The following is a 26032-nucleotide window of genomic DNA, read 5'->3' on the forward strand; positions in this document are numbered from 1 at the left end:
CTCTGCATATACTAGGTGTACCGGTTAATAATGGCGGATTTTGTAATCAAAGAAAACATGATAATTTCAAAAGAAACATCAAAAGTGCTTTATTCAAAGTAATGTCCATCGCTAGCTACACATTTCCCCCATCTTTCAGGTAATTTGTGGATACCATCCCAATAGAACTTTTATTTTGAGGCAAACCATTCAGAGACCCAATTTTCCACTTCTTTGTATGTTTTGAAGTGCTGCTCAGAAAGTGTGTACAGAATCGATTAGAACAAGTGGTAATATGAAGGAGCAAGGTCTAGTGAATGTAGCAGGTGGGTTAATACTTCCCAGGCAAGATCTTTTGACGTGTCTTTTACTGTTTTTGAATTGTGTGATGGTGCGTTATCACGAAGAAAAATTACTTTGCCGTGTCTTCTGGCCCATTCTGGTCATTTCACGATCAAAGTGTGGTTCAAGTTGATTATTTGTTTTCAATAGCAAGCAGTATTAAAGGTTTTACCTGGTTTTAGAAGCTCATAATACACCATACCTTCCCACCAAACACAGAGCATTGTCTTCTTTCTGAAGTGATTTGCCCTTGCAGTCGATGTTGATAGTTGACCTCCATCAACCCATGATTTTGTGCATTTGGGATTCTCAAAATAAATCCACTTTTTTATTAATAAAAGATTTTATTTCTTAACATTGAAGCAACATGTTACTGATGACTTTTCAGTTTTCCATTTGTCTTTTATTCAGTTGATGTGGCACCCATTTTCCTTTCTTTAAAATCTTTCCCATTGCTTGTAAACAATCAGAAATTGTTTTCTGAGCAACATTTAATCTTTCTGCAAGTTGTTTTTGAGTTTGACACACACCTTCATCCAATAATGCTTGTAATTGTTGGTCTTCAAACTTTTTCGGTTGACCTGGACGTTCTTTGTCTTTCACATAGAAATAATCACTTTTAAAGCATTTAAACCAGCATTCATAAGTTTCTTGAGATGAAGCATGTTCACCATAAGTTCCCTGAAGTATTCAGAAGCACTTTTCCTCAAAATAAAGTAATGAATTAAAACTTTCCAGAAATGCTTTTTTTTGGCACAAAATTTGACATTTTTAAGCATAAAAATATCTATGAAGTTAACACCTTCAGAAAATTTGACATATGAAGTTTTGAAGCTTGCTGTCAAAACAACAAAATAGCATACATAGCAAATCAGATATATATCAACATATATGTAACTCCATCTATTGAAAAAAAATTCGCATTATTAACCAGTACATCTAGTATATCTATGTATGTGTATGTGTGTGTGTGTGTGTGTGTGTATACATATATACTAGAGTTTACACATACATATATACATACATATATATACTGGATGTACCTTCCCCTGGCTGCTGGCCCAGGCTTCCCTCTAGCACAGTGGTTCTCAACCTTTCTAATGCCTCTACCCTTTAATACAGTTCCTCATGTTGTGGTGTCCCCCAACCATAAAATTTTTTTCATTGCTACTTTATAACTATAATTTTGCTACTGTTATGAATCATAATGTAAATATCTGTGTTTTCTGATGGTCTTAGGCTCTGAAGCATCGGCTCTCACAGGTTGAGAACCCACAGGTTGAGAACCGCTAGCAGGGTCAACTGTATTAGAGGGTCACAGCATTGGAAAGGTTGAGAACCACTGCTCTAGCACCTGAGGCCCAGGCTGGCTTCGCTCAGGCCTGTGGCAGACACCCAGGACCCAGGCTTCTCTCACAGTCATGACTTCATCCGAAAGGACGCCTGGTCTAATTAGCATGTTATATTGTATTATTATAGATATGTTTGTTTATTTTTATTCATAATCTTATATTTTTATTTTACACATGGTAAAAGGAAAGGAGACCTTTTTTTCCTAAGGACTGTAAAATAAAATGTCTGCTGACTTGAAGAGTGAACTCAAAAACATGAAAATCATATTTGAACTTTATTCCCTAGTGGGTATTTTGCTTTTCGACAGGAATTCTGTTACACTTTTATTAAGGTCTCTGGCCTATCACATCTCTTTTCTCTGTTTCCCATCACAAGAGGAGTCATTTTAAAGCAAGCCCTGCTGTGTGTGCATAATAAAAACCCTTCAGAAAAGCCCCATTTCAACATCATTAAATTTATTGCGTGTAACAGAGTAGAAACGCAAGATTCCACAACAAACACGTTTTTTTTTTTGTTTTAATTTTTCTATTATAATATTTAAACAGAAAGTGGATGCCGTTTATAAAATAATAAACTCTCAAATGAAATCCACAAGCAAGGAAATGGAGTCCTCTTAATAAACAAGTAAATAAATTTCCACATTGTCTAGAGAGAGTTAGATAGTGAATTAAAGATGAGCCTTCAGCTGGTTCATAATTTTCTGCCTTGGCATCAGTTATCAAGTCAGAACTCATAAGCACTGTAAAAATAAATATATCCTCCTTAATCTTATTTCTAATTCCTAATAGGATGATGCAGACTTTGCTTTACTCAGTAATTGCAGTATTTGTAATTGGGGAAGGGGGTTTCAATGGAGTTTTATGAGGACAGTTGAATGGAAGAGGAGGGCAATGTGTCAGGGAGAGTTGGGAGGCCCAGAGCTTCAATAACTGCAGACCAATTATTCTACTCCTAGACAAGATTTTTTTTTTTTTGATAAAAAAAAAATGCATACGCTGCAGTTTTATAGCACACTGAACTTCTCATTCAGGGTTCTATGCCATAGTGAGTAGGCCTGAGAAATTTTCTATGTGCTTTTTATCTTGTGTGCTGATATGATGACTCTAATTAGGGAATGCTTCATTTTTGGGAAGCAGTGATAAGAGGTGGAGGTGCCATATTCTACTCATTAGGATGCATTCTGGGGGTGGCACAGTTCTCTGAAGGTTCCTGTGACTTTGCTCCCCACTAATTACTTCCCCTTCTAGCTGGTCTTTCACGGTGCCAGGATGCACAGAGGCCGATTTGAGAGGTGATATCAAATGATATCGACTCAGTAAAACTTCAGTAAAAATAATTACCAATCGTGCCTTTGGTGAAACCCTGAATGCAATTACTGTACTATGAGTACAGTAATGATTGGGAACTCTGTACACAGATCATTGCTGGGGTATCAAGACATTCTCTTTTCTGAGAAAGCTAAGTGAAACCTCTTCTTAAAGGCAATGTTCAAAGATTCAAACTCTGAAATAGATGCAGGGTTTCTTCGCCTAACACAATTTCCTGGCACTTCAATACTTGGCTCTGGAATTTCACAAGAAGTTTCAGTGTCACCATCTGGGTCATGATTGGTCATCTCAGCCTGGTCTTTGTACTTGGGATTCTCATCCTTGCTTACTCGGCCTGTTTACACCACTATCTACTCAGCAGCAAGCCATTGCCCATGCTTGGAGCACAGAGTGAAACTCCTCAGGCAAAGCACTTTCACCTTTCAGCCTTGCTGTAGCTTCCTGGAGAAGGCAGCAGTGTGTTCCTCTAGGAAGGAGTTTTTAACATGCTATGCTCAGTGCTTGTGTAGCAGTTGACATGGGTAACACATGCTGGTAGGCAAATTTACCCCCTCCACAGAATGAAGGAGATATGTGTTTGCTCACATTAACGTTCCATGTTGATGCACACATTTGTCGAGAACACAACTTTGTATTCCAATAATATGGGACAGAGCAGAAGGATGTGTGAGAACTTTTCAATCGGGATGGGAATCAGGACAGAACTGGAGGTGGATTACCACTTAGAATATGGTGGGCGCGGTTGAATTCACTGAGATGAGATCGATCAAATAGCACATGGAAGATTAGGTAACATGATGAATCAGTGACACCATATTTTACCATTTGCCTTGCCTTTAAAGGTTTACTCAATTGTTCAGTTAAAAATATTTACTGAGTAGTTACTAAGAGCAAGGCCAAACATGCTGTGAAAGACACATTTTAACCTCTATGTTACATATAAAGAATCCTGATTATGGAGAGTTCAAGTAACTCATTCAAGTCAAACAGCTGGGAAGCAACATACAAGAACTAGTAACCTCTCTGCCATCTCCAAGTATCTTCTCATCTGATAATCACTCTCACAAGGTTGTTGTAAATTCAGGCTCTTAGAAAAGGCGTGGACAAGTAGTAAACATTTATGCTGAGTGATTATGATTGTTAATAATATAAGATAATAATATATAACAATAATATATCTCATGTAATCTTCACAGATAAGAAGACGCATTGTAGGGAGATGTTTAAGTAATCTCTCAGTAGTCACCTCCAGCCAAGAAGTAGGCAGGCCTGATCTTGAACACAGGCCTGTGTGTGCTCAAAGCTTGGCTTGTGGCAACTATTTCAGGCACAATTTTTTCTCAGAAGTTTCCAGTTTAATTGGGGATGAGCAGAGAGAGGTGTCATTTGAAGAGGTGGCAGGAACCCAGCACAGGTCTGAAACTTTGGGTTAATGCCACACCACCCTGGAGCCATAAGACAGAATTCCCTAGAGAGTGACATATCCCTCCTGTGGTCTCAGCAGCCCACTTGGTGGTCGGGATGTTCCACAAAGATGAGTAATTGCTCTGGGAGCTTGGAGGAGAGTCAATGCCGCCACCATACCACTCCCAGGAGGCCAGTTTTGCCAGGGCGGGGGCGGGGGGTGGGGTGGAGACATGATCTGAGAGAGACATCTCATCCCCGGAGCAAGGAGAGGAGTCCGCAGGTCAGACTGAGGACTGCCTGGTCAGACTGAGTACTGCCCTGGTCAGACTGAGGACTGCCCTGCTTCAGTACATGGGTCACTGGATAGACAGCTCCGCTCTTCTTCCAGCAATCCACAGGAGACCCTCATCAGAGGCAGCTATGACCTTGTATTGGGTGTGGTATGGTTTCATCTTGGTTGCTCAGCTCTGAACGTTCTATGCATCCTGTGGGCTTGTGACTGGAGACCATTTTGAGTGAAGGCAATAGATACTAGGTCTTTCCAGTAGGAAACACTGGGCCCTAACTGCCCGTTTCCTTCTTCTGGGATATTTGCAAACTTCAGAGCTGAAAAATATCATCCCCATTGAAACAATAACGAATTTGGGTCCACATTATTGGAGTTCCTTCTTGAAAGTCGTTCTGCCAGTTGCCGGCAGAACTGAGACTTGAAGCCAAATCTCTTATCATGTCTGCCCACCTGCTCTTGTAATCACAAGTAATGCAAACATACTCATTGAAAATACTGGTAAAGTATAGAAGGAGAGCCTCCCTTCATTGTTCTTAATCCCAGGGTCTTCTCCCGAGAAAAGCTACCTTTATTAGACTGGAGTGCTTCCTTTCAGCTTTTAGCATCTTTTATTTGTGACCCAGTTACTTCTAGGAACAATGCATTTTGCTTTGCTTCTCTATGCCATGAACCTTAGAGGGGCCAGACCCAAATGTAGGGTATGGGGTTAAAAGGGTTCTGTAGTTGTCTGGTTCTGTCTGTGACATGGTAAGTTTATTTCCAGAGTGCAATGTTAACAAAATTGTTTCTTCCTAACACTAATTTCATTTTGAAATATTTTCATCACCAATAAATATGATATTTTGACCTCCATCATCTTTCAGTTGGGTCACAACAGATTATACACCGAGTGGCCAGATTATTATGACCACCTGGCGTTTGTAGGTAAATTAGCCATACACTGTATCGTATGCGATATGGAAGCTGAAGGCTTGTTCAAACACCTTTGCTGTCTGCAGTTACCAAGATAAAATGTCTCCAATTCGCACAGGAACACAAGGATTGGATAGTTGAGCATTGGAAAAAAGTCATGTGGTCCGATGAATCACGTTTCCAGTTGCATCCTGCAGATGGGAGAGTGAGAATTTGGCGGAAACAGCATGAAAGCATGCACCCCACGTGTATAAGTACAACCCTTCGAGCTGGTAGGGGCAGTGTTATGATTTGGGGAATGTTTTTCTGGCATGATTTTGGCCCTTTAATTCATGTGCAACAGCATTTTTAGGTTGGCTGTTTTTTAAAAATAATTAAATCAAGTATGAGTATTGTATTCTGTCTAATGTATTTTTATATATAGTGTGATTATTACATTATTTTCTCATTTTTATCTTGCATTATATGTTTTATAGTGAATAATTGTCTATTTTTGAAATAAATATTATTTGGTTATGATACATTATCTTTTTGATAATTTATTGAATTAAAGTTGTATAAATTGTATTTAAGATTCTTAAATCCAGGTTCATAAAGTAGATCCACAATATTCTTTTCTGTATGAATGTTCCTTTGGATTTAAGGTCAGGCTAATTGATGCTTACAGAATTGATTAGGAATTTTTCTTTTTCTTATTTTCCATTTCTTAATTCAGTTTGTATAACATACATCTTATCATTTCTATAAAACCATTTGGATATGCTTCCTTATGAGATTATATCTTAAACTTATTTCCTTTAAAATTTTGTTATTTACCAAGATTACTTTTGTCTCTTTTATTGGTTTACTCCAGGCTTTAGGTTCTACTGAATCATTCTTTTTTTATTTTTTTCTGTGAGTGTGTGTGAAACTAATGTGTTCTCTACTCTTTTTTAGGTTGATTCCATCTGCTTTGTGTCACCCAGAATTTCTCAAAGATCTGTTCTGTAGTGACACTTGTTTTGTAGCAAAGGCAAAGGTTTAATTCATTCTTTCTCTCTCTCTGCACACCCCCGGCCATTAAAATTTAAAAGGTTTTGTAAGAGATTGGGAAATACAAAAAATGGCCTGACATTTTTATTCAATCTCCTCCATTTCCTTTCCTGTCCCTTTTGGACTATATACACTAGAATAGGAAATGCTCTCTAATCTTGATGCCTTATTCCCTGGTGATTTTATGAAACATAGAATACTAAAAAAAAAGTGATGGGAATTTGACTCATTTTCCTTATAATTGTTTTGAGTTTTTTGGAATGTACTGTGCTAAACGGTAGCATTTTAAATAGAATATGTACTACCAAAAATTGAATTATCAAACAATCTTTTTCTTATTGATAATGTAGTTAAAGTATAGAGCAATTTAGAAACAATACTGGAATATTTTTATTATAAAGTTTTTTTTTCTAGTTAAATGTATATTTTTGTTATTATAAATAAAACTCACAAAAATTGATAGGAAAAAACAATAATAAATGAACAACCATTCTTATTCTTTTTGATTTACAAAATCAGAATTATCTTAGTCTTCAACTAGTGTATAATCTTTGGCTTTGACCTTGCCATTTTTCAGGCAAAATAGTTACAGTCTATTAAAGGTAAATGGATCAGCCAGCCATTCAACCAAAGGAATTCTGAGTCTTCAGTCTTCATCTCTACATATTTTCTTTTTCTCTCTCTCTAATGCCAACATGTAATCACAATTGTATTAAAATCAATTATACTGTAAATCACAATTCCCAATTAATTAGTGATCTTTATATAGTATGGTCCTTGTAACTGAATAACGGTAGCTCTAGTTTAGATCCTTGTTGTGGAAATGTTTGCCCTAAAAAGGAGTGCACATATTTGAAATTTTTTTTATTCCAACTGTACAGAATTTGTCTCAGTTTTGTAAAGTGAACAAAAGGTGGGCACCCCGGGTTACTCTCACTGAACTACGTAAAGTCAGTGCATACTATTCATTTTCGCGAATCCTGTGTTCTCAGCACTTCCTGGAGACCCGTTCAACATGCCTCGCATGGCGAGCACACTTGACTCCTAATGCTTCATATGGCAAACGATTGTCTACCTTCAAGCTTTGAATGAATAATCATTAATATATATTGTAATTAAACATGGATTTCCAGATGCATCCCCAGTGTAAAGGCTTTCTTTACATGGTCATTTTTGCTTGATCCACATAAAAGGTGTTGCCAGTACATGATTTTATCTTATAATGGTTTCATTAGCACCGCTGCACAATTTTTTTGCTTTTAATCTTTAAGGCTTTCATGTCAGAAAGGGAGATGGATGACACTGCTGCTATTGAAAGATTAGGTTTAGAGTAAAATGCACTATAAAGTGATATGAACAGTTCAAGGCATCTCAACTCTGACAGAACCGACTCATTATCTAATTAGACTCTGAAAGCTCTTTGCAAAAAGTGTCTGGCCTTATGTCAGGACTGTTCTTGATCAAGAGGTGAATATCATCGAAAGGTTCAATCTTAAAGGTGCCTATGTGCAAGTATAATCCTGGCATCTTAGAAATTACAGTGCCTGACAATTCATGAGTACAAATGAGTCTCTCGTTTTCACTGTGTTTTTTTTTTCTCTGCCATAATTCTACATCATCTTATATATATATTTTTCTAATTATTTTTTTTTTAGCTTGGACAGTGTGAATCAGTGGTTGAGCATGGATACATAAATCAGGAGGTCATGGTTCCATGCCCAGTCAGGGCATATGCCCAGGTTTCAGCTCAATTCCCAGTAGAGGGTGTGCAGGAGACATCAAGTTGATGATGTCTCTCTCTCTCTCTCTCATTAATGTTTCTATCTCTCTATCCTTCTTCCATCCTCTCTCTCTCTAAAAGTCAATAAAAGCATATATATTTTTTAAAAAGGTCTAATTATGTTTACCCTGTAAATTTTATGGTTAGAATTTATATCCTAAATATATAATTTTTTTCTTTAAAACATACCTATTTCTCGACCTGTACCCATCCAATCAAAGTAAGAGGTTTGTTTTTAATTTTTAAATTCACAAAAAACATTCATTGTAAAGATATTACCACATTAGCATTTGTTTTCAAATGTGAAAACCTTAAGTTTGATAAATCAGAGTTGCTTGGTTAAAGTGGTTTGGTCCCAATAGTGGTCACAAGGAACTGAGTTAGAAAGTACAGTCCACATTTTCACATGTTTAGTCTTTTTTATTTACTTTTTATTAAAATAGCTAGACATTATATAAAATAGTCCTTTATGTCAAATGATCTAAAGATATTGTAAGTTTCAGGTACAATTAAATACTTTCATCCCAAAATGTTTATAGATATGCCTCTCAGTTTAATTTTATCATGGATTAAAATTCACAAGTAATTCTAACTCTCCATTGGCATCTCAGAGGAGCTGGCTTCGACATCAGGGTCAGGATTTTTGAGGCATTGACTCTCAGAGCTTAACTCAGCATCAGCTCAGAAATCTGACAGACCTTCCTTGGAATCTGTCTCTCTCAAATGTGACCTGTCAAGTTATGTAACCTTCTAAGTCTTATTTTTTTCATGTGTAACATGGGCATTGTAGGCACTGAGCCTTACAAAGTTATTGTTAGAACTACATGAGTAGCTACGTGTAATGCATTTAGCATGGTTTTTGGCCCATAGTAAGCGTTCAATAAATATTCCTTATTACAAACCTGCATTCACTTAGTAAAATATGAACTTAGTAAAATATGAACTTAGTAAAATATGAACTAAGTAAAACTAAGTAATGTTTGCATTACTCTATCTCTCTAAGCTCAGGAAAAGATGACACAAAGTGACATATTGCCTTGGGACTGGATGGGATGAAACACTTATTTTTACTATAAAACATTTGATTCTGAATTTAACCACACTTACATAATAAAGTACATTGTGTGTGTGTGTGTGTGTGTGTGTGTGTGTGTGTGTGTCTTTGTGTTTACCTTTTCCCTTATCTACTTTTGGAGACAGACCTTCTTCCCCAGAACACAGGAAAGGATTAGCATCTTAGTCTAGGACCATCAGAGTGCCTTCCCCACCCTACTCACAGGTTCTAAGGCCAGGACAGAGAGCACATGTCCCTGTTAGTCAAATAAAAGTCAATCCCCACAACTTCCTAAACTATATATATTTCTATTATAAAGATTTTCTCTGTGGGGGTAAGGGTGGGGGCAATGAAGCAATAAGGACACATATGTAATACCTTAATCAATAAAGAAAAAACATTATTAAAAAAATACATGTTGCTCAAAGTCCATTAATAAATACTAAATAGCTTAGCTGGGGCTCAACTCAGATATATACACAAGGCAAGACTTTGAAAGACCTGTACAAGCTCAGCCACTGGTCATGAGAGTCCATTCTGCAGTGTTCCAACGTGGTTTTCCAGACTTGTATGGAAGCTTCAGGCTTGGTTTAGACTACTCCATCAGAAATCCTCCCTCAGGCTAGCCTCGGAACCATCGTCCACGTGACATCCTACCCCTAGCACCGGGTTGGGGCCTGGAGCCACACCAATTTCATGTTGGATACAACTTATAAAATCCACTTTTCTTCATCCATGTTTCAAAATATAAATAGTGAACTAGGCAAAATAATTTTATGAGGGTAAAAAAGATGAGATTGCTTTTATCAAAATTGAAAGGAATTATCAAGAAACAGGGCTCTAGCTTAGCTGGGGGCGAACAAAAGAAAGCTCCTTCTGCAAACCTAATCCTTGCCCAAACATGCCCCCCTAAGTGGTTATTTTACAGAAATTCCTGAAGACCATAACCCTTGCACAGCCTGCAGGAAGAAGGACATCCGGCTAAAACAGGGAAGGGGGAACAATTCTGATATACCATGCAAAGCCCCCTCTGCAGCTCTCCCTGAGCACATTAAAAGCCTGCTCCCTCCCTACTCACCACTGATCTCTTTTTGGAACTCAGTCCACCTGCACCCAGGTGACTTGAAAAAATATCTTTTTGACTAAAAAAAAAAAAAAAAAAAAAAAGATTTGCTCACAAATACACACTGATTATATTTCTTGTGCCCGACTCAGACGCATTCTAACTTTCTCCACCTTTTCTGATCAGTAATTTAAAATGTGAATAAAAGTTTAAGTTTATGCATGAAGGACTAAGTGTTAGAATTCTCCCGTGACAAATACAACTAATATGTAGCCATTCAACTTGCTTCAGAAGAAGTTCTAGTTTTATTTCATCATCTAGTTATTTGCATCTAATAAAATATCTAAACAGGTTTGTGAAAAAGATTTTTCTGATAAGATTAATATTTTATTTTTTCTAAAATACCTAATAGGTGGAGCTAGCTGGAGGGGTGTCTGAGTCAGACACCCAAACATGTGAGAAGTCCTCTTCAGCTTTCATTCTCTTCTACTATAGTTGTGCTGGGAGACTTAGTCACCTGCAGTCACAGCCAAGAGTTTTTTGGCCAGGCATGTAAAGGCCTTCTTTTTTCCCTGATCAACAGTTCAAAGTATCCAAGGGTTGATCTGTCATTGAACTGCCCAGATTACTTGCCTCCTAACCCTCACTCTTGCCTCAGGTTAAGGGGCTGGGTTTAAAGGCATTATGATTGGCCCAGGCTAGGTTATAAATTCACTCCTGTAGCCTGGGGCTTGGGGTATCCTATATAATAAAAGGCTAATATACAAATTGTCCCCTCAACCAGGAGTTCGACCAGGGGGTGGGCCAGCCAGCCAACTGCCCATTCCCATTCCCCCTGGCCAATGTAGCCCAATTGGTCCAATCAGGGCTGGCCAATCGGATCTCACCCATGCACAATTTCATACACTGGGCCTCTAGTGTTACATAAGATAGATAGTGGCACCAAGTATATCCTCACACACATATGCCAGCCAGTAAAGAATTTACTCCATGTATATAAGTATGGTATAAAATGGAAACCAACCTATCAATTAGATAGGTGGAAAATGGAAGACAAGAATACATGTAGCATTTAGGATAATATTAATAGCCCTAATTTGGCTTGAATAAAAGGTGAGAGTAATTGAACATGACTTTTAGAGTTTAAAATGGGACTGTGCCATGGAAGTTTTGTTTATGAGGCTAAGAGGTTCTGAAGGCCATTGACATTCTCTGAGAATAAGTACTGCAATAAGAGCTGTTTGTGTGTGTGTGTGTTTTTTTAAAAAAATATATAACTAGGCTCTTAGTGTGCATAGTAGGAGGTAGAGATTACGGATGAAAAGATCTCTTGAAGGTCATTGCAGTAGAGTCAATAAGAGGTTAGAAAGTCATTGCAGTGGATTCAGTAAGAGTTACTGAGGTTCATAACGGATGGTGAAGACTAATAATGAGGGAAGTGAATGAGACATTATCAAAGCACATTTAATGATTAGGTAGCTGTTCATATGAGGAGGGAAGAATAAAGGGGTAGAAATGGGTATTATGAAAATAACTCTAAGATTTCAAGCCTGTTGGTTAATAATATGGTGCTTTTTATAAAATAGAAGACATGCAAAGAGGAACTGGTTTATAAGGAAAAAATAGTGCAGCAAGTTTTTGAATATGGTATTTTAAGTTTAGGGGATGTCCAGAAATCAGTAAAATCATGGAGTATGGAACTTCAGGGAATGACCAGTTATAGTATAGATAAGAGACAGTTCTATAATTTTATATATATATATATACATACACATATATATATATATATATACATACACACACACATATATATATATATAATGTGTGTGTGTATGTGGAGGGGTGAGAGTGTGTGTGTGTGTGTGTGTGTGTGTGTGTGTGTAACGAGAGAATAGACTGTGCTGTGGGAACAGATGTGATTGATGTATGAAGACTGTAAACCTCATTATGCAAATAATGGTTGACCTATATAATTGGGGAAAACTTTGACTAGATGAGATAATTGTTTTTCTAGAATCTGAAAGGCTATTGATTGGAAGTGAAAAAGCATTACAATCTGGCAGAGATTGCAAGAGATTTTATTTTAATAAGGAAACTAAGATCCTAAACTCAAAGGCAATATATAGTTATTAAGAATAATATTGTGTTCATTTATTTACTGTGCTATAACTCGGTATCTACCAAGGTCCCAACATTAGACTAAATAAACTTGCATTAGTTTCCCGTGACTGCTGTAACAAATTATTAGTATTACCCATGGTGGCTAGACCAACAGAGATTTCTTTGCTTATAGTTCCAGAGGCCCAAAGTCTGAAGCCACTTTCAGCAGCTAAAGTCATTGTGTCAGCAGGACCACCGGGCCTCCAGAGGTTCTAGGGCCATGGTCATCAAACTGCGGCTCGGGAGCCACATGCAGCTTGTTGGCCCCTTTAGTGTGGCTCTTCCACAAAATACCTGCACCTGGGTGAGTCTATTTTGAAGAAGGGGCGTTAGAAGTTTCAGTTTAAAAAATTTGGCTCTCAAAAGAAATTTCAATCATTGTACTGTTGATATTTGGCTCTGGTGACTTATGAGTTTGCTGACCAGTTAGGGGAAACTCTGTTACTTGCTTCTTCAGCTTTGGTGGGTGATAATATTTCTTGATTGGTAGCCGCATCACTCCAATTGACTCTGTGGTCCCATTGCTTCCTCTTCCTATCTGTGCATCAAATATCCCTCCAATTTCCTCTTAGGAGGACACCAGTGGTTGATTGGGGGCCCAACTAGGAAACCCAGAATAATTTGAAGATTTCAACAGCCTTAATCATCTGCAAAGACTCTGTCATATCAATGACATTTACAGTTTCCAGGGATTAAGATCTGATATCTTTTCTGAGGCTACTACTTAGCGCTCTTCCTCATATGTGACTTTACTTAAAGCAACTCAAGGAGGAAGGTTCTGTAGTTTTATTCCCTCTTAAGCAGAATAAGAAAACCTCTGACCTAGCTGGCATGCGTCAGGACTTCACTTCAAGCACAGTTTTGATATTTGCAAAAGCTGAGCATTTGTTCCAATGGCCACATGACATGAGATCAAACTCTGCCGTGAGCATGCACATTCCCATTTTGTGCTTGCTGCGGTGATTGTACACTGAGCTGCCTCCGGAGCAGGCCCACTTTGATAAACCGCAAAGTGGATAGAGATGGCACTCGCGTTAAATAGTCTGACAGCTACAAAAAGTGGCATCTCGCTGACCTTGTTGGGAGTACTTGAAAACCTTTATAGGCAGGTGGGCACTTCAGATCTGAAGAGATCTGACAAATAACAATTCCCTCAACTATGACATTCTGCTTGTACTTGCTGCTGCTCCCAAAACACCAGAGTATTAGCCTGGTTATGTGGGTTATGTGTGTGTATGTGTGCGCGTGCTCGTGTGTGTGTGTGTGTGTGTGTGTGTGTGTGTGCACTTGTGTGTGCGCGTGTGCATGTGCATGTGTGTGTGTGTGTATGTTTGCCTCCTCCTCACCATCTCTGCATCCCTGTTGTCACCAAGCCTTTTTCCTCAGGTTTGAGACAGCTGTTTAGTATTTTATAACAGGCAACGATAATTTACAACCAGCATGGTTTTGCGTTCACATAAATTTGTTATACACAGCACATCATAAGTGCAACCCCAATTTGTATTTACAGAGCGCCTTGCTTCCGCCCCTCTGAGCGATCAGTCATGTTGTAGATACAAACTCTCATTAATCTCTGCCTCGCACCCTGTAGGTTTTCCGATCCACAGTGTACGGATGTGGAACAAGTAAGAGGAGGCTTGTATCCACAAGTCTGAAGAACAGATAACTTGCCGTTTCACACAGCGTGTGCCAGGGAAAAGAGAGGTCATTAGAAAATATGCGGCAAAAACACAGCCATCTGACAATGTCAATAATAAGCAATGGCAGAGTCAGAAGTGGGAGCCTGGGAGGGAGCATATCTCTTTTTAAATTTTTTTTTATTTTTTACAGAGAGGAAGGGAGAGGGATAGAGAATTAAAAACATCGATGAGAGGGAAGCATCGATCAGCTGCCTCCTGCACACCTCCCATTGGGGATGTGCCCACAACCAAGATACATGTCCTTGACCGGAATCCAACCTGGGACCCTTCAGTTCCCAGCCTGTTGCTCTATCCAGTGAGCCAAACCGACTAGGGCGGGAGCATATCTTAATGCCAGGGTTTAAAAGGATTCTGGCACACAGGTGTCTGGTGTGTTTGTTGTTGTTGTTGTTGTTGGTGGTGGTGGTGTGTGTGTGTGTGTGTGTGTGTGTGTGTGTGTGTTTTGTGTGTGTGTGTGTTTTTGTCTGTTTTTCTTTTTAAACACAAAAATGGTGAATGTGCCATAGAATCCCATCTTCTGTGAGTGAAATGTGCAGATCAGTTTTAAATGTAGACCTCTTGCGACTGGTCTACCACCATGTTGCAAATGCTAAGGCTCCTCAAAAGACAAGTGAACACCTAATACTGTTTCTACTAGAAATATCACGTAATCAGTAAATCATATGACGTATCAGATAATACTGTGAGATAAAATTCTTCAGTTGATGAAAGAGGTTGTTTTCCTCGTTATTTATGCTAACTAAATATTTTTATTTCCCTTTAATAACAGAAAAGGGATGGTATAAGCACCTTCCCTAAAGAATATTTTTAGAAACTAGAATGGCTGTGAGGTCTTTCTTATAGATTTATAGTTAACTGTAATAAGTTCATCTTTTCTCCTTTTTTTTTTTCCTTCTTTGTTACACCCTGTAAGCTCAGTTATGCTTGGGTTTATTTATTTATTTTTTTAGTTAAAACAAATCATAAAAGAACTTCTTTGGGACTAAAACAATTTCCTATGTGCTTAGACTTTTTTTTTTAGTATATAATACTGATTTCATTTAATTTAGGAAATGAATCTATGAAATTATGAGCCTAATCTTGGGAGGGGGCATACCAGGAAATACAAAGATTTTTTAAAAATCCCCCCCCCCCACACACACACACAAAAAAAAAACAAAACAAAAAAAACCCACCAACCCTCTGTTTCAGAGTGACTAATGTAGTTTGTATCTGTGTTTGTGTGTTTGTTTTGTGAAGCAGGACATACAGAGATACAAGTTAAAATTAGTACAGAAATAACTATTCTTAGACAAAACTGCTTAATACTTTTGAGATAGACTCAAACACTGTGCTGTGGGTCATTAGGAGAGTGAGAACTCACAAGAAATAACACCCACATGTGAGAAGGGAAGATTTTCTGCTGAAAGTACTGTGTGGAGCGGCTTCGAAGGGCATGGAAGCAGGAAGAAATACAACCCAGACTGGGAGCGTGGACAAGGCAAGGCGCTTCCCAGAAACTACACGTGTATTCTGGCTGCTCTGGGTGATAAAAACGGAGGACAGTCAGTCCTCAATGCCAAAATGTGGCCTTCAGTTTCCTTTTGCAGATGAACTCTTTAAAAGGTTTTTGTACAGGGGCACATAGGCTTAAAGGAATTGGACTACAGGGATGTTTATATGGCAATGGTGTGGAAAAGAGTTTGAAGTGAGACTAAAGTGGAGTCAGAAAACTGGTTAAGAGACACAGTAGGAAATAATGAGAAACCTCTTATAACCGGTGAACATAGGAACCTAAGTGCAAATCTAGATTCAAGAGCCACTGCAAGGTTAGAATTATTAGACCTGGAAAATAATTGGAAATAAAAGATGAATCCATTGGGTAGCCAAAGGTGACCTTGAATATCATCTATAGAAAGAACTAATAGGAAGACACGGGTGCATAGGATGGAAGGAAGGTGGTTAGATTACTTTTGAAAACCTCCTCCATGATATGCCCAATTAAATGTATATTCTCTCACATTTTTCCTCTATCTGCTTATTCCCTTTATTAGTATCTTTGACTCAGCTCCCTGAACCGTGTGATACAAAGAAACAGAGGGCACAGTCTTGCCCCTCGTTGAAATGATAACGTTTTTGAGGAAGATAGGATACCAGACGTGGGTGGCTTTGGGATGGACATCTGTGTGGGGATGATGGGAATGTTCTTACTATGCTGTGCTCATTTACCTGAATATTTAGTAACAGAAAAGGTAGTGAATACTAAGTACCAAATGAATCCAGTAGTAGGTTCTACAGTAATTCATAGCAATGAGAATCATTTTATTATTTTGGTTTCACAGTAGGCTGGAAAGACCCAGTTTCTGCCTTCCAAGCATTTGCAGTTTAGGCCTGGCAGACACATTTAAATGAGTAAGTACAGTAAAATGAACAAGTACAAGGAGAATCAGAAGAGTGTGTTAGTGACCAATCATGTCAGGACGAAAGGAAGGAATACCACAACTTGTTTCTCTTTTTAAGTTGCATTTCTTTATTTTTCCTGACTCTTTTATATCCCTTCATTCATAAAAGTGGTTAAGTAATAGTAGTAGGGACTATATAGAATTCAATTTTTATTTATTCCTATAGCTTTTTTTTACTCTACAATGAATGTACCTTCTGTATGACTTTTAAGTTTCAATTTACTATGAAAATGCCCTCGTCAGACCTTAGTTACAGCTGCACTGCTGTACTTATCCCCTAAGCCTGCAATGCTGGATATTGGGGAGTGTGTGTGTGTGTGTGTGTGTGTGTCCTTGCTCTTGTGACTAACACTATGCTTGGCACCTAGTAGGTGATCAACAAATGTTTATCTAATAAACATTAAGTTTTTTCCCCCTTTTTGATTTAAGCGCTTAAAACTCAAAGGCATGTAGTGCTAATATTTAAGATAAATTGATTCATTCTGTTCAAGTACACATAAGCATTCACACACTATTGAGTTTAGTACTATTAAAGGGCAATTTCCCTTCGGAGAATTGTGCTTGTTGCAGAGATATTTTAATATCCAGACTTCCTCTTCCTCTTCCTCTTCCTCTTCCTCTTCTTCTTCTTCTTCTTCTTCTTCTTCTTCTTCTTCTTCTTCTTCTTCTTCTTCTTCTTCTTCTTCTTCTTCTCCTTCTTTTTCTTCTTCTTCTTCTTCTTCTTCTTCTTCTTCTTCTTCTTCTTCTTCTTCTTCTTCTTCTTTTTCTTCTTCTTCTTCTTCTTTTTATCATCACTAGGCAGGTAAAAAAAGCAAATGGTTCTCTCAAATGTGCAGTTGTTCACATAGACTTCACTTGGAAATGCCTGTGCATTTTGAGAAATAATATGGAAGAACTCATTGAAGATGCCCACACTCACAACTAACCAGAGTTGGTGTCTTTTTTAAAGACAAAAACAGTAATAATTAAATTCTTTTCTACACTATTGACCCAAAGGACTTAGAAAATCTATTATTTCCTCCTTTTTATGTCAATGTAATATAACCCAATGGAAGTAATGGAAAGCCCTGTTTTTCCCAATTTTCCAAATTTGGTCCATTGTCCTTCAATTTATTTTATGTAGTCTAAGGTAATTTTTTTTTACTATTGCTTTTATAACTTAAAAAAGAGCTTTTGTGTTTTATTTTCTCAAATAAGTTCCTTTTAGTACGTGAAAACATAGTGCTTAATAATCTCTTAAATCTATTATAGAGAACTTTATAACAAAATTACTTGGACAACAAAATTGCTTTGTCATTATCTCCTTTCTTATTATAGCCATGTGACAGTATTACTATTCTTATTTTATTTTTAATAGATAAAAACAACTGAGACTGAAAATCGCTAAGAGATTGCCTGCAATTCATTTGTTCATAAGTACCATGTACAGAGCCAGAATTAAAATGGAAGTATTTGTATTCCTCATTCAATCCTCCCAATATTGAGATAAACAAATATGCCATACTATGGCCAAATAACACTGGGTACTTATGCTGAATAATAATAATTAACATTTTGAGCATTTTCACATGCAAGGCACTTCCTAAGTACTTTACATGTGTTGACTCATGTAATCTTTGCCACAACTCCGTGAAATTTAAACTTAAGGAAACAGAGACCCTGCGCAGCGAGCATGGCTCAGTGGTTGAGCATTGACCTATGAACCAGGAGGTCACGATTCCATTCCCAGGCAGGGCATATTCCCAGGTTGCTGGCTTGGTCCCCAGTGTGGGGCTGCAAATGCAAGAGGCAGCCAATCAATGATTCTCTCTCATCATTGATTTCCTATCTCTCTCTCTGTCTCCCTTCCTCTCTGAAATCAATAAAAATATATTTTTTTAAAAAGGGAGAAAATAGAGACCCACATACGGTAAGGATGTGAGCCCAGCCAGTCCACACTGTCTCGCTTTAGGCATCCTTTCTATTGCTGTCATTGATGACAAGAATAGACTTAATGAAACAAATGTGAGTCAATAATGTCTTCTAGGACTATACTTCCCACCAATTAACTTTAAAAAGTTATCCTCAAAACTGTAATTCTATGAAGTACTTTAGTGGAAATGGAATTTATTTCCCCATTCTAAGAGGGAATTTTATTAATGGTAACTCTTCAATGTTTTATCTTTAACTAGTGGCTCAGTGCACGAAATTCATCCATGGGTGGGTTCCTAGGCCTGGCCAGTGATCAGGGCTGATCAAGTTCTCTGCCTCCCCAGCTCCTTCCCTCATCACCTGCATATGCCTCCACCCCTCTCCTGGTTCCCCATCCCAGCCTGGGGCCTGGCCCCAATCAGGTGATTGGGACTTGCCAGCCAGGGGGAAGGACCCTTCAGTTGTCAGGCAGGCCCTATTGGCGATCAGGGTAACTGCAGGTTGGGGGCAGCTCCTGTATTGAGCGTCTGCCCCCTGGTGGTCAGCACATGTCATAGTGACCAGTCACGTAGGCTTTTATATATATAGATATCTAATTAGAATTTTACTGCCTGGAAAATCCCTTCTTATGTATTATATAATTTATAACTATAGTATTTTATTACATTAATGAACTTAGGGGCCAATCCCAGAAATTTAACCAGAAAGGACCAAATATTAAAGAGGTTACATGACCAGCACAAAAGTAATTGGTAAGTACACCAAGTTCAAACCCATATCTTCCAAGGCTCTTCCAACATTGAAGAGACATATGAGTATAATAAAAATCTGTGTGTGTGTGTGTGTGTGTGTGTGTGTGTGTGTGTGTGTGTGTGTTTTGAGTGCAGAAACTTATTTTCATGAATAAATAGTAATGCCATTAGGCATAATAACTGTATATAATTTATTTAGCTAAAGCATGGAATTTATGAAACTCTGTGTTCTCCCTAGGGTATGTCATTAAGCATTCCCTCCCATTGAATACAAACAGAAGCAAGCATTTGATTTTATGTTATCTAGGACAGTTTACCCTTGACAGGTCTGAGCTGCACAGGTCCAGTTATACACAGATTTTTTTTCAATAAATAGAAAAATACTGAAAATGTATTTTCTCTTCCTTATGCTTTTCTTAATAAGACTTCTTTGCCCTGGCTTACTTCATATTGTAAGAATACAGTATATAATGCATATAACATACAAAATAAGTATTAACTGTTTATGTTATCAGTAAAACTTCTGGTAAACAGCAGGCTATGAGCAATTAGCTTTGGGTGAGTCAAAAGTTGTGCATGGATTTTCAACTGATTAGGGGTTGCCCCAAACCCCCACATTGTTCAAGGATCACCTGTGTCCTTCTATACTGTCTTCCACTCAGATGTTACTCTTTCTGCCTGGTGTTTCTGTCTAATGATCTATCCCCATGCCTATTAATATGAAATTATTTCTCATTTCTCATTTATCCTTAAATATAAATTGGTTTTTCAGGTATTTGCAGTTTACTGTAATTCCTTAGTCATTTGTGGGAATGAAAATTGTAGCTTTCCCTGGAGGGATTTCTGGTTAAAGTAATGCAGAAAATTGACAGGAAGGACAGAAAATGTACTTATATCTTTTGTCGCACTAGGCTTGTGGGCATCACACTAGCCTGGATCACATTCAGCCAAAACTATAATGAGATAAACAGATGCTGCAGCTCCTCCAGCCACCCTGAACTCTATGTAAACACATACATACCTACCCTTTGGCAAATGAAAAATCTCTCGAAATGGGACTGAACATCTGTCAAATTTTCTTTTTTTTAAATGACAATGATATGCTCTGATTGTTGTGCATTATTTTGCTAAACCCTTTGCATGGTATTTCATTTAATCTCAAGATAACCGCATGAGGAAAGTACGAATGGGATATATAAAGATAAGGGGATTGAAGCTTAGAGGAGCTAGGTATGGCTCCAAGTCCATGAGGTTATTTGCTAAGGAGCTAGAATGTGATTCCAGGTCAGGACCCTTTCAATATCACCACAAAAACTTGGTTCCACTAAAACCGGATCCTGCAAGTAACATACCCCTCGTTATTGGAGAGGATGGTTGGGGACCAGTGTGGGTCTATCAGTCAGGGCTCTGGGAGAAAGAGAGAGCACGTTGACTTGAGAAAAGTTGAATATTGACATTATGCATTAATGTGGGTAATACCCTCATGCTAGTTTCAATGACTTGTTAACACCTGTAGGCTGAAGACATGAGCCTCATTCCAATGGAATCTGGAAAGAAGGGTGACAGAAGGAGGGAGAGAGAAGGGAAAAGGTGAGAAGTGAGAAGGAGGTAGAGAGAACTGCTAACTAGAGCAGTGCCTCTTGGTCCAGGGAAGCAACCAGATTCAGAAGCAATACAGAAATCCTGGGGTGAGACAGAGTGTTGCCAGTCTTTGAAAGCCAGAAGGCAAGGGGCCCGACCACCACCGGGGGGATAAAGCAGAGTTCAGAATGCCTCAGGGTAAGTCAGCACAGGATTTTAGAAGTGCACCTCATTCACTCCCTCCCCTCAGATTCACCTCCATCCTCTCTTACCCTGGAATTACTGACTACACTTGCACAGTCTCCCCAAGGAAATAGACAGGAAACAAGATTAAAAGACTGAGGATACGATTTAAACCAGCCACCCGCCTTGAAGGATAAATTATGCTATTATACCTCTGGACCTAGAGAATACTGTTACTTTGTAGAAGTAAATAATGATACTCTCTGCTTTTATAATGTCTCTAGAAGCCTAATGCACGGAGATTCATGCTAGAATGGGCTTTCCTTTGCCTGGCTGCTGTCACCATCTTTCCACTCCGGCCCAGCCCCTTTCCACTCAGGCCCTGGAGCTGCCTCTTTCTGCTCCAGGAGCCACCTCTTTCTGCTCTGGCACCACCTTCCCACACTGCCCAGAGGCCCTGAGAGACCAGGGGTGGGGCTGAACGCCTGCATCCCACCCCCGTCACTTGGCGCCCGTGTGTACAAATATACCACACATTTTGTTGGGTTAATATCACTCCTGATCTGCTGGTGGTGTAGCAGAGGTACAGTCAATTTACATGTTTGTGTATTATTAGGTAAGACTAGAAGCCCAATGCATGAAAGAAATTAGTGCAAGATTAGGCCTCCACAGCCCCGGCTGCCTGGATCCCTCCCTTGCAGTTGTCTGGTGGCTGCCTGGATCCTGCGGCTGCAGTCCCACCTTTGTCCCGGAAGGACAACTAGAAGGACGTCCAGTCTAAGTAGCATATTACACTTTTATTTTCATAGATGGCAGAGACTGAAAAACAACTCCTGCTTTTGTTTTCTTTAATCTACGATTGCAAATGCTTTTGAAATATAGTAGTGCACTTTTGTACTAAGCATTTACTAGAATCAACATCAACATTTGTTTTAGGTATACTACATTGTAGAAAAAGCAGGTATGAACTAATGGCTAGGCCTTCCCTCAAATAGGTACATATTCTTTAATGAGGTGTGTAGGGCTTTTTTGTTTGTTTGTTTGTTGTTTGTTTGGTTTTTGTCAATTGAGATGTAGTTTACATTCAGAAAAGCTCACCCATTGTAACTCTGTAATTTTGTCAGTTTTCACAAACGTGCACAATCCTGTAACTAACAGTACAATTGAGAATCAGGATATTTCCATCATTCTGAAAAGTTCTAAAGCTTTTTAAATCTTTAATCCAACTCAACTGAATGGTTGATATCAACTTTTGTTTCTTCTGATTTTAAATAGGAAATGGATGGTAGCACCCAAACAGTAAGTTGCACATAGTAGGTGCTTTTGTAAAAAGTATTTTTGTTGGTTTGCTTCCCCTCCCTTCTCCGTAATATCACGAACTACTCACATGATTTATGAACTCACTACACATGGAATAGGCTTAGGAAAGGTTCATAATTTTGGCTGCACATTGAAGTCACCTGAATCTGTTAAATGACCCAAATGGCCGGGTGGCATCTCATTAAAGCAGGATGTCTTGGATTGATACCATGGCATCAATAATCTTATCTTTCCAAGTAATTCCCTATGTGGCTCAGGTGAGTGGCTCTGAGTTAGACCAATTCTTATCAACTCTGGCTGCACAGTAGAATCCCCTGGGCAACTGCTCAAAATATACTGATGTCTTCTTCCCCCATTTCTGATTTATATAACTTGTTCATAAAAGCAGACTAAAAAAAGTCTGAATTTGGGTAGTTTAATATTTCTGAATGGTTAGGCTCCAGTTAATCAAGGTTTTATTACAGTTCTGGGTATGTGGTGGTGTTCAATAAATGTTAAATAGATGTCCTAATCTCACAGCAGAGGCGAGGGGGAATAAAATATGCTCTCTCTTGGAAATAAACTGTTTGTGTATCTGAAATAATTATCTTAGAAAACTGTCACTTTCTGAAAATTGTCCTCCTAGGTAATTTACCTCAAATGGTAAGCCTTGTATTTTAAGAGAACACTATATTTCAGCTATATACTTTTTTTCCCCCACCATAATAGTAGGCACATATATATATCTACAGAACTTGCATAATTTTCCCCAAGGAAATATACGGGAAACAAGATTAAAAGACTAAGGATAAGATTTAAACCAGCCACACCATCTTGGAAGTATAAATGATGCTACTGTTCCTCCGGACCTGGAGAATGCTGCTTTTTGTAAAAGTGAGCAGTGGTGCTCCCTGCTTTTATAACAGAGATGAACTAAGTGTCTAATGAATGGCTACAAAATATTTACTTGTGATATCTTTTTCAGATTTCAGGAAACCATACCTAGCAAAAATCTTTTAAACACAGTTATGGATGACCCATTATGACTGAAATGTTCCTTAGGCAAACCTCCCAAAATGTATGTTATAAATAACCAGCATGCTGCGTATTGTAAGGTAGACTAATAGCACTGAGTGTTGTATGTAATCCCTCAACCAACAGCATTTTTCTTAATATAAATATTCTTGGTTTAGAACAAAAGATATAGGTAAAGTTTATTTAATTTGACTTTTTCACTTCTCATTTAATGTTCTACTCTTTTTTTTTTTTTTTTTTTTTTTTTTATCCTTTTTAGGACCATCTCAGAAAATGGTGTCACCCAAACAAGAGCACGAAGACAGGAAACATGACAAAGTCACCGATAAAGGGAGTGAAAGTGGGACTTCCTGTAATGAGCTCTCCACCTCCAGCTGTGACAGCCACTCAGAGGCGAGCACCCCCCAGGACAACCCGGCCAGCACCCAGCAGGCCACCGCTCACCAGCCTAGCACCTTAACCTTGGATCGCCCTTCCAAAAAAGCACCCGTGCAATGGATGCCCCCGCCCGACAAACGCAGAAACAGCGAACTCTTTCAGACGCTCATCAGCAAGTCCCGGGAAACCAACCTTTCCAAAAAGAAAGTCTGCGAGAAGCTCAGCGTCGAAGAAGAAATGAAAAAGTGTATTCAGGATTTTAAAAAGATCCACATCCCAGATTATTTCCCCGAGCGGAAACGCCAGTGGCAATCCGAACTGTTACAGAAGTATGGGTTATAGTGATGATCGCATTCCTAGCAGTTGTTGCAATGGCACAGTGTTTACTCCAGTGTCGCTACCTGACTGTGCGTTAACAATGGTCAGTGTGGTTCTTGCTGCTCTTCCCTCTCGTGAGCTGTGAACGTGGGATAGTACTAAGTATTTCCTTCCATTCCTTTCTGTTGTTGTTACTTTTAGAAGTATTTACGAGAAGAAAAGAAGAACACCAATAAAGGTTGAATCAAAGCGGTGTGTCTGAATCAAACCATTTTTTTTTTCAAGAATGAAAGTACAACGTGCATGATCAAGAAGCGTAGAATCTTGATGTTTGAACTGTGGTCAACTGGATATGTTTGTCTTTTTGTAACACACTAAAGAGAAATCAACGTATCCCTCCAACTAAAAGGACAATATGAATGAAGCAACATCGAGTCAAATGTTAGATGATGGTTTGGAGACCCAAATCCAAAACTGTCTTAACTGTTATTACAATAAAACAAGTATTATTTTTGCATGAAGCACAATGTTACAAGTAAATCACAAGATATAGGGAAGGTCTGTTTGTTGTTTGGAAAGAAAAAAAAATGTTGTAAAAAAGTAAAGCAAAAAGAAAAAAAATTGTTTCGGGCAAAACCTGTAAATGTAAGCTGTCTAGGAAACTGGGTTTTGTTTGTTCTAGATCTGTGATTATTTTGGTATGTGTATGGTGTTCTGTATGTTCAGATGGTGTAAATATGCCTTATATATTGTGTTATGGCACTGACATTCATATATTAATGCTAGTCATGATTATTTCTGTGAAATGAGTTCTTACATCAGGCTGTGAAAATTGGTATAATGATGCTCTGAAAGATCCTACTATCATATTAATCAAAATCATTGAGGGAAATGGTGAAGAGCTTTATGTATTTATTAAAAAAGGAAAATATATTTGAATTCCTTGATTTCTATGGACTCTTCTTTTACAATATTCACTTTTTACACGGTCTTCAATTTTTCTTTAAAATCACAAGTTAGAGAATGACATGTGCAAACTTCATGCTGACAAGTTAGAGTTTTAGTATAATTAAAAATGGAGCTAGATTCTCGTCCTGAGAGCCTTGGCATGGATTAATAAACTCAGCCCACAGAGAAAACAACTTCATCTGAGAATGCACTAAACTTTTATGTTAGCTGACAATCAGATTGAAAGCCTCTCCAAAAACAATTGGGAAGTTACCTCTTACAAATTAAGAGACAAAGATGTCAACAGCAAGCTACAAGGTTATCCTGAATGATAAGAAATTTTTTCCTGGCTGCACATGTGGGAACAAGTTTTCTTATCAGAAGCCACACAATTCTTGCCTTACCATCCCCACCATAAGAAAAGCATAATATCATGAAATTTCATTGACAAATAGGCCGAAAGAGGATGAAATAACTTCAGGAACTACAGACCTCAACTTTTTCTGTGGTTAGTTGGAATAGAAGTTGAGAAGCACTGTGGATAGAAGAGGAAGATAAGCATTATTAACTTCAAACTTAACAAGCTGTACTCATTTTTAGAGCTAGAGAAGCTAGTTACCCATAAACACTAAACTTTTTTTGGACAAAAAAAAATCACTCTCAAAACTTAGTGAGTTAAAAACAACCACCATTTCTGAGTTTGCCATTCTGAGGATGGGCAATTTTGGCAGATACCAGCTGGACTGCTCTTCCACTGGTCTTATCTGTGTTTACTCATCTAGATAAT

General features: G+C 38.3%; 1 protein-coding gene across 1 annotated transcript in view; it reads left to right on the forward strand.

Annotated features, from left to right (window-relative positions):
* The window catches only part of KCTD8 (potassium channel tetramerization domain containing 8), a 179614-nt gene extending 154378 nt beyond the window's left edge, over window positions 1-25236 (forward strand). The window contains exon 2 of the mRNA XM_084900997.1: window positions 23861-25236. Coding sequence (XP_084757123.1) covers window positions 23861-24321 — 461 coding nt within the window. The 3' untranslated portion in view covers window positions 24322-25236. The remainder of the gene's footprint in view (window positions 1-23860) is intronic.
* The last annotated feature ends 796 nt before the right edge of the window (window positions 25237-26032 follow it).

The sequence above is a fragment of the Pipistrellus hanaki genome (genome assembly GCF_964339955.1).
Source record: "Pipistrellus hanaki genome assembly, chromosome: 1".
Classification (NCBI taxonomy): Eukaryota; Metazoa; Chordata; class Mammalia; order Chiroptera; family Vespertilionidae; genus Pipistrellus; species Pipistrellus hanaki.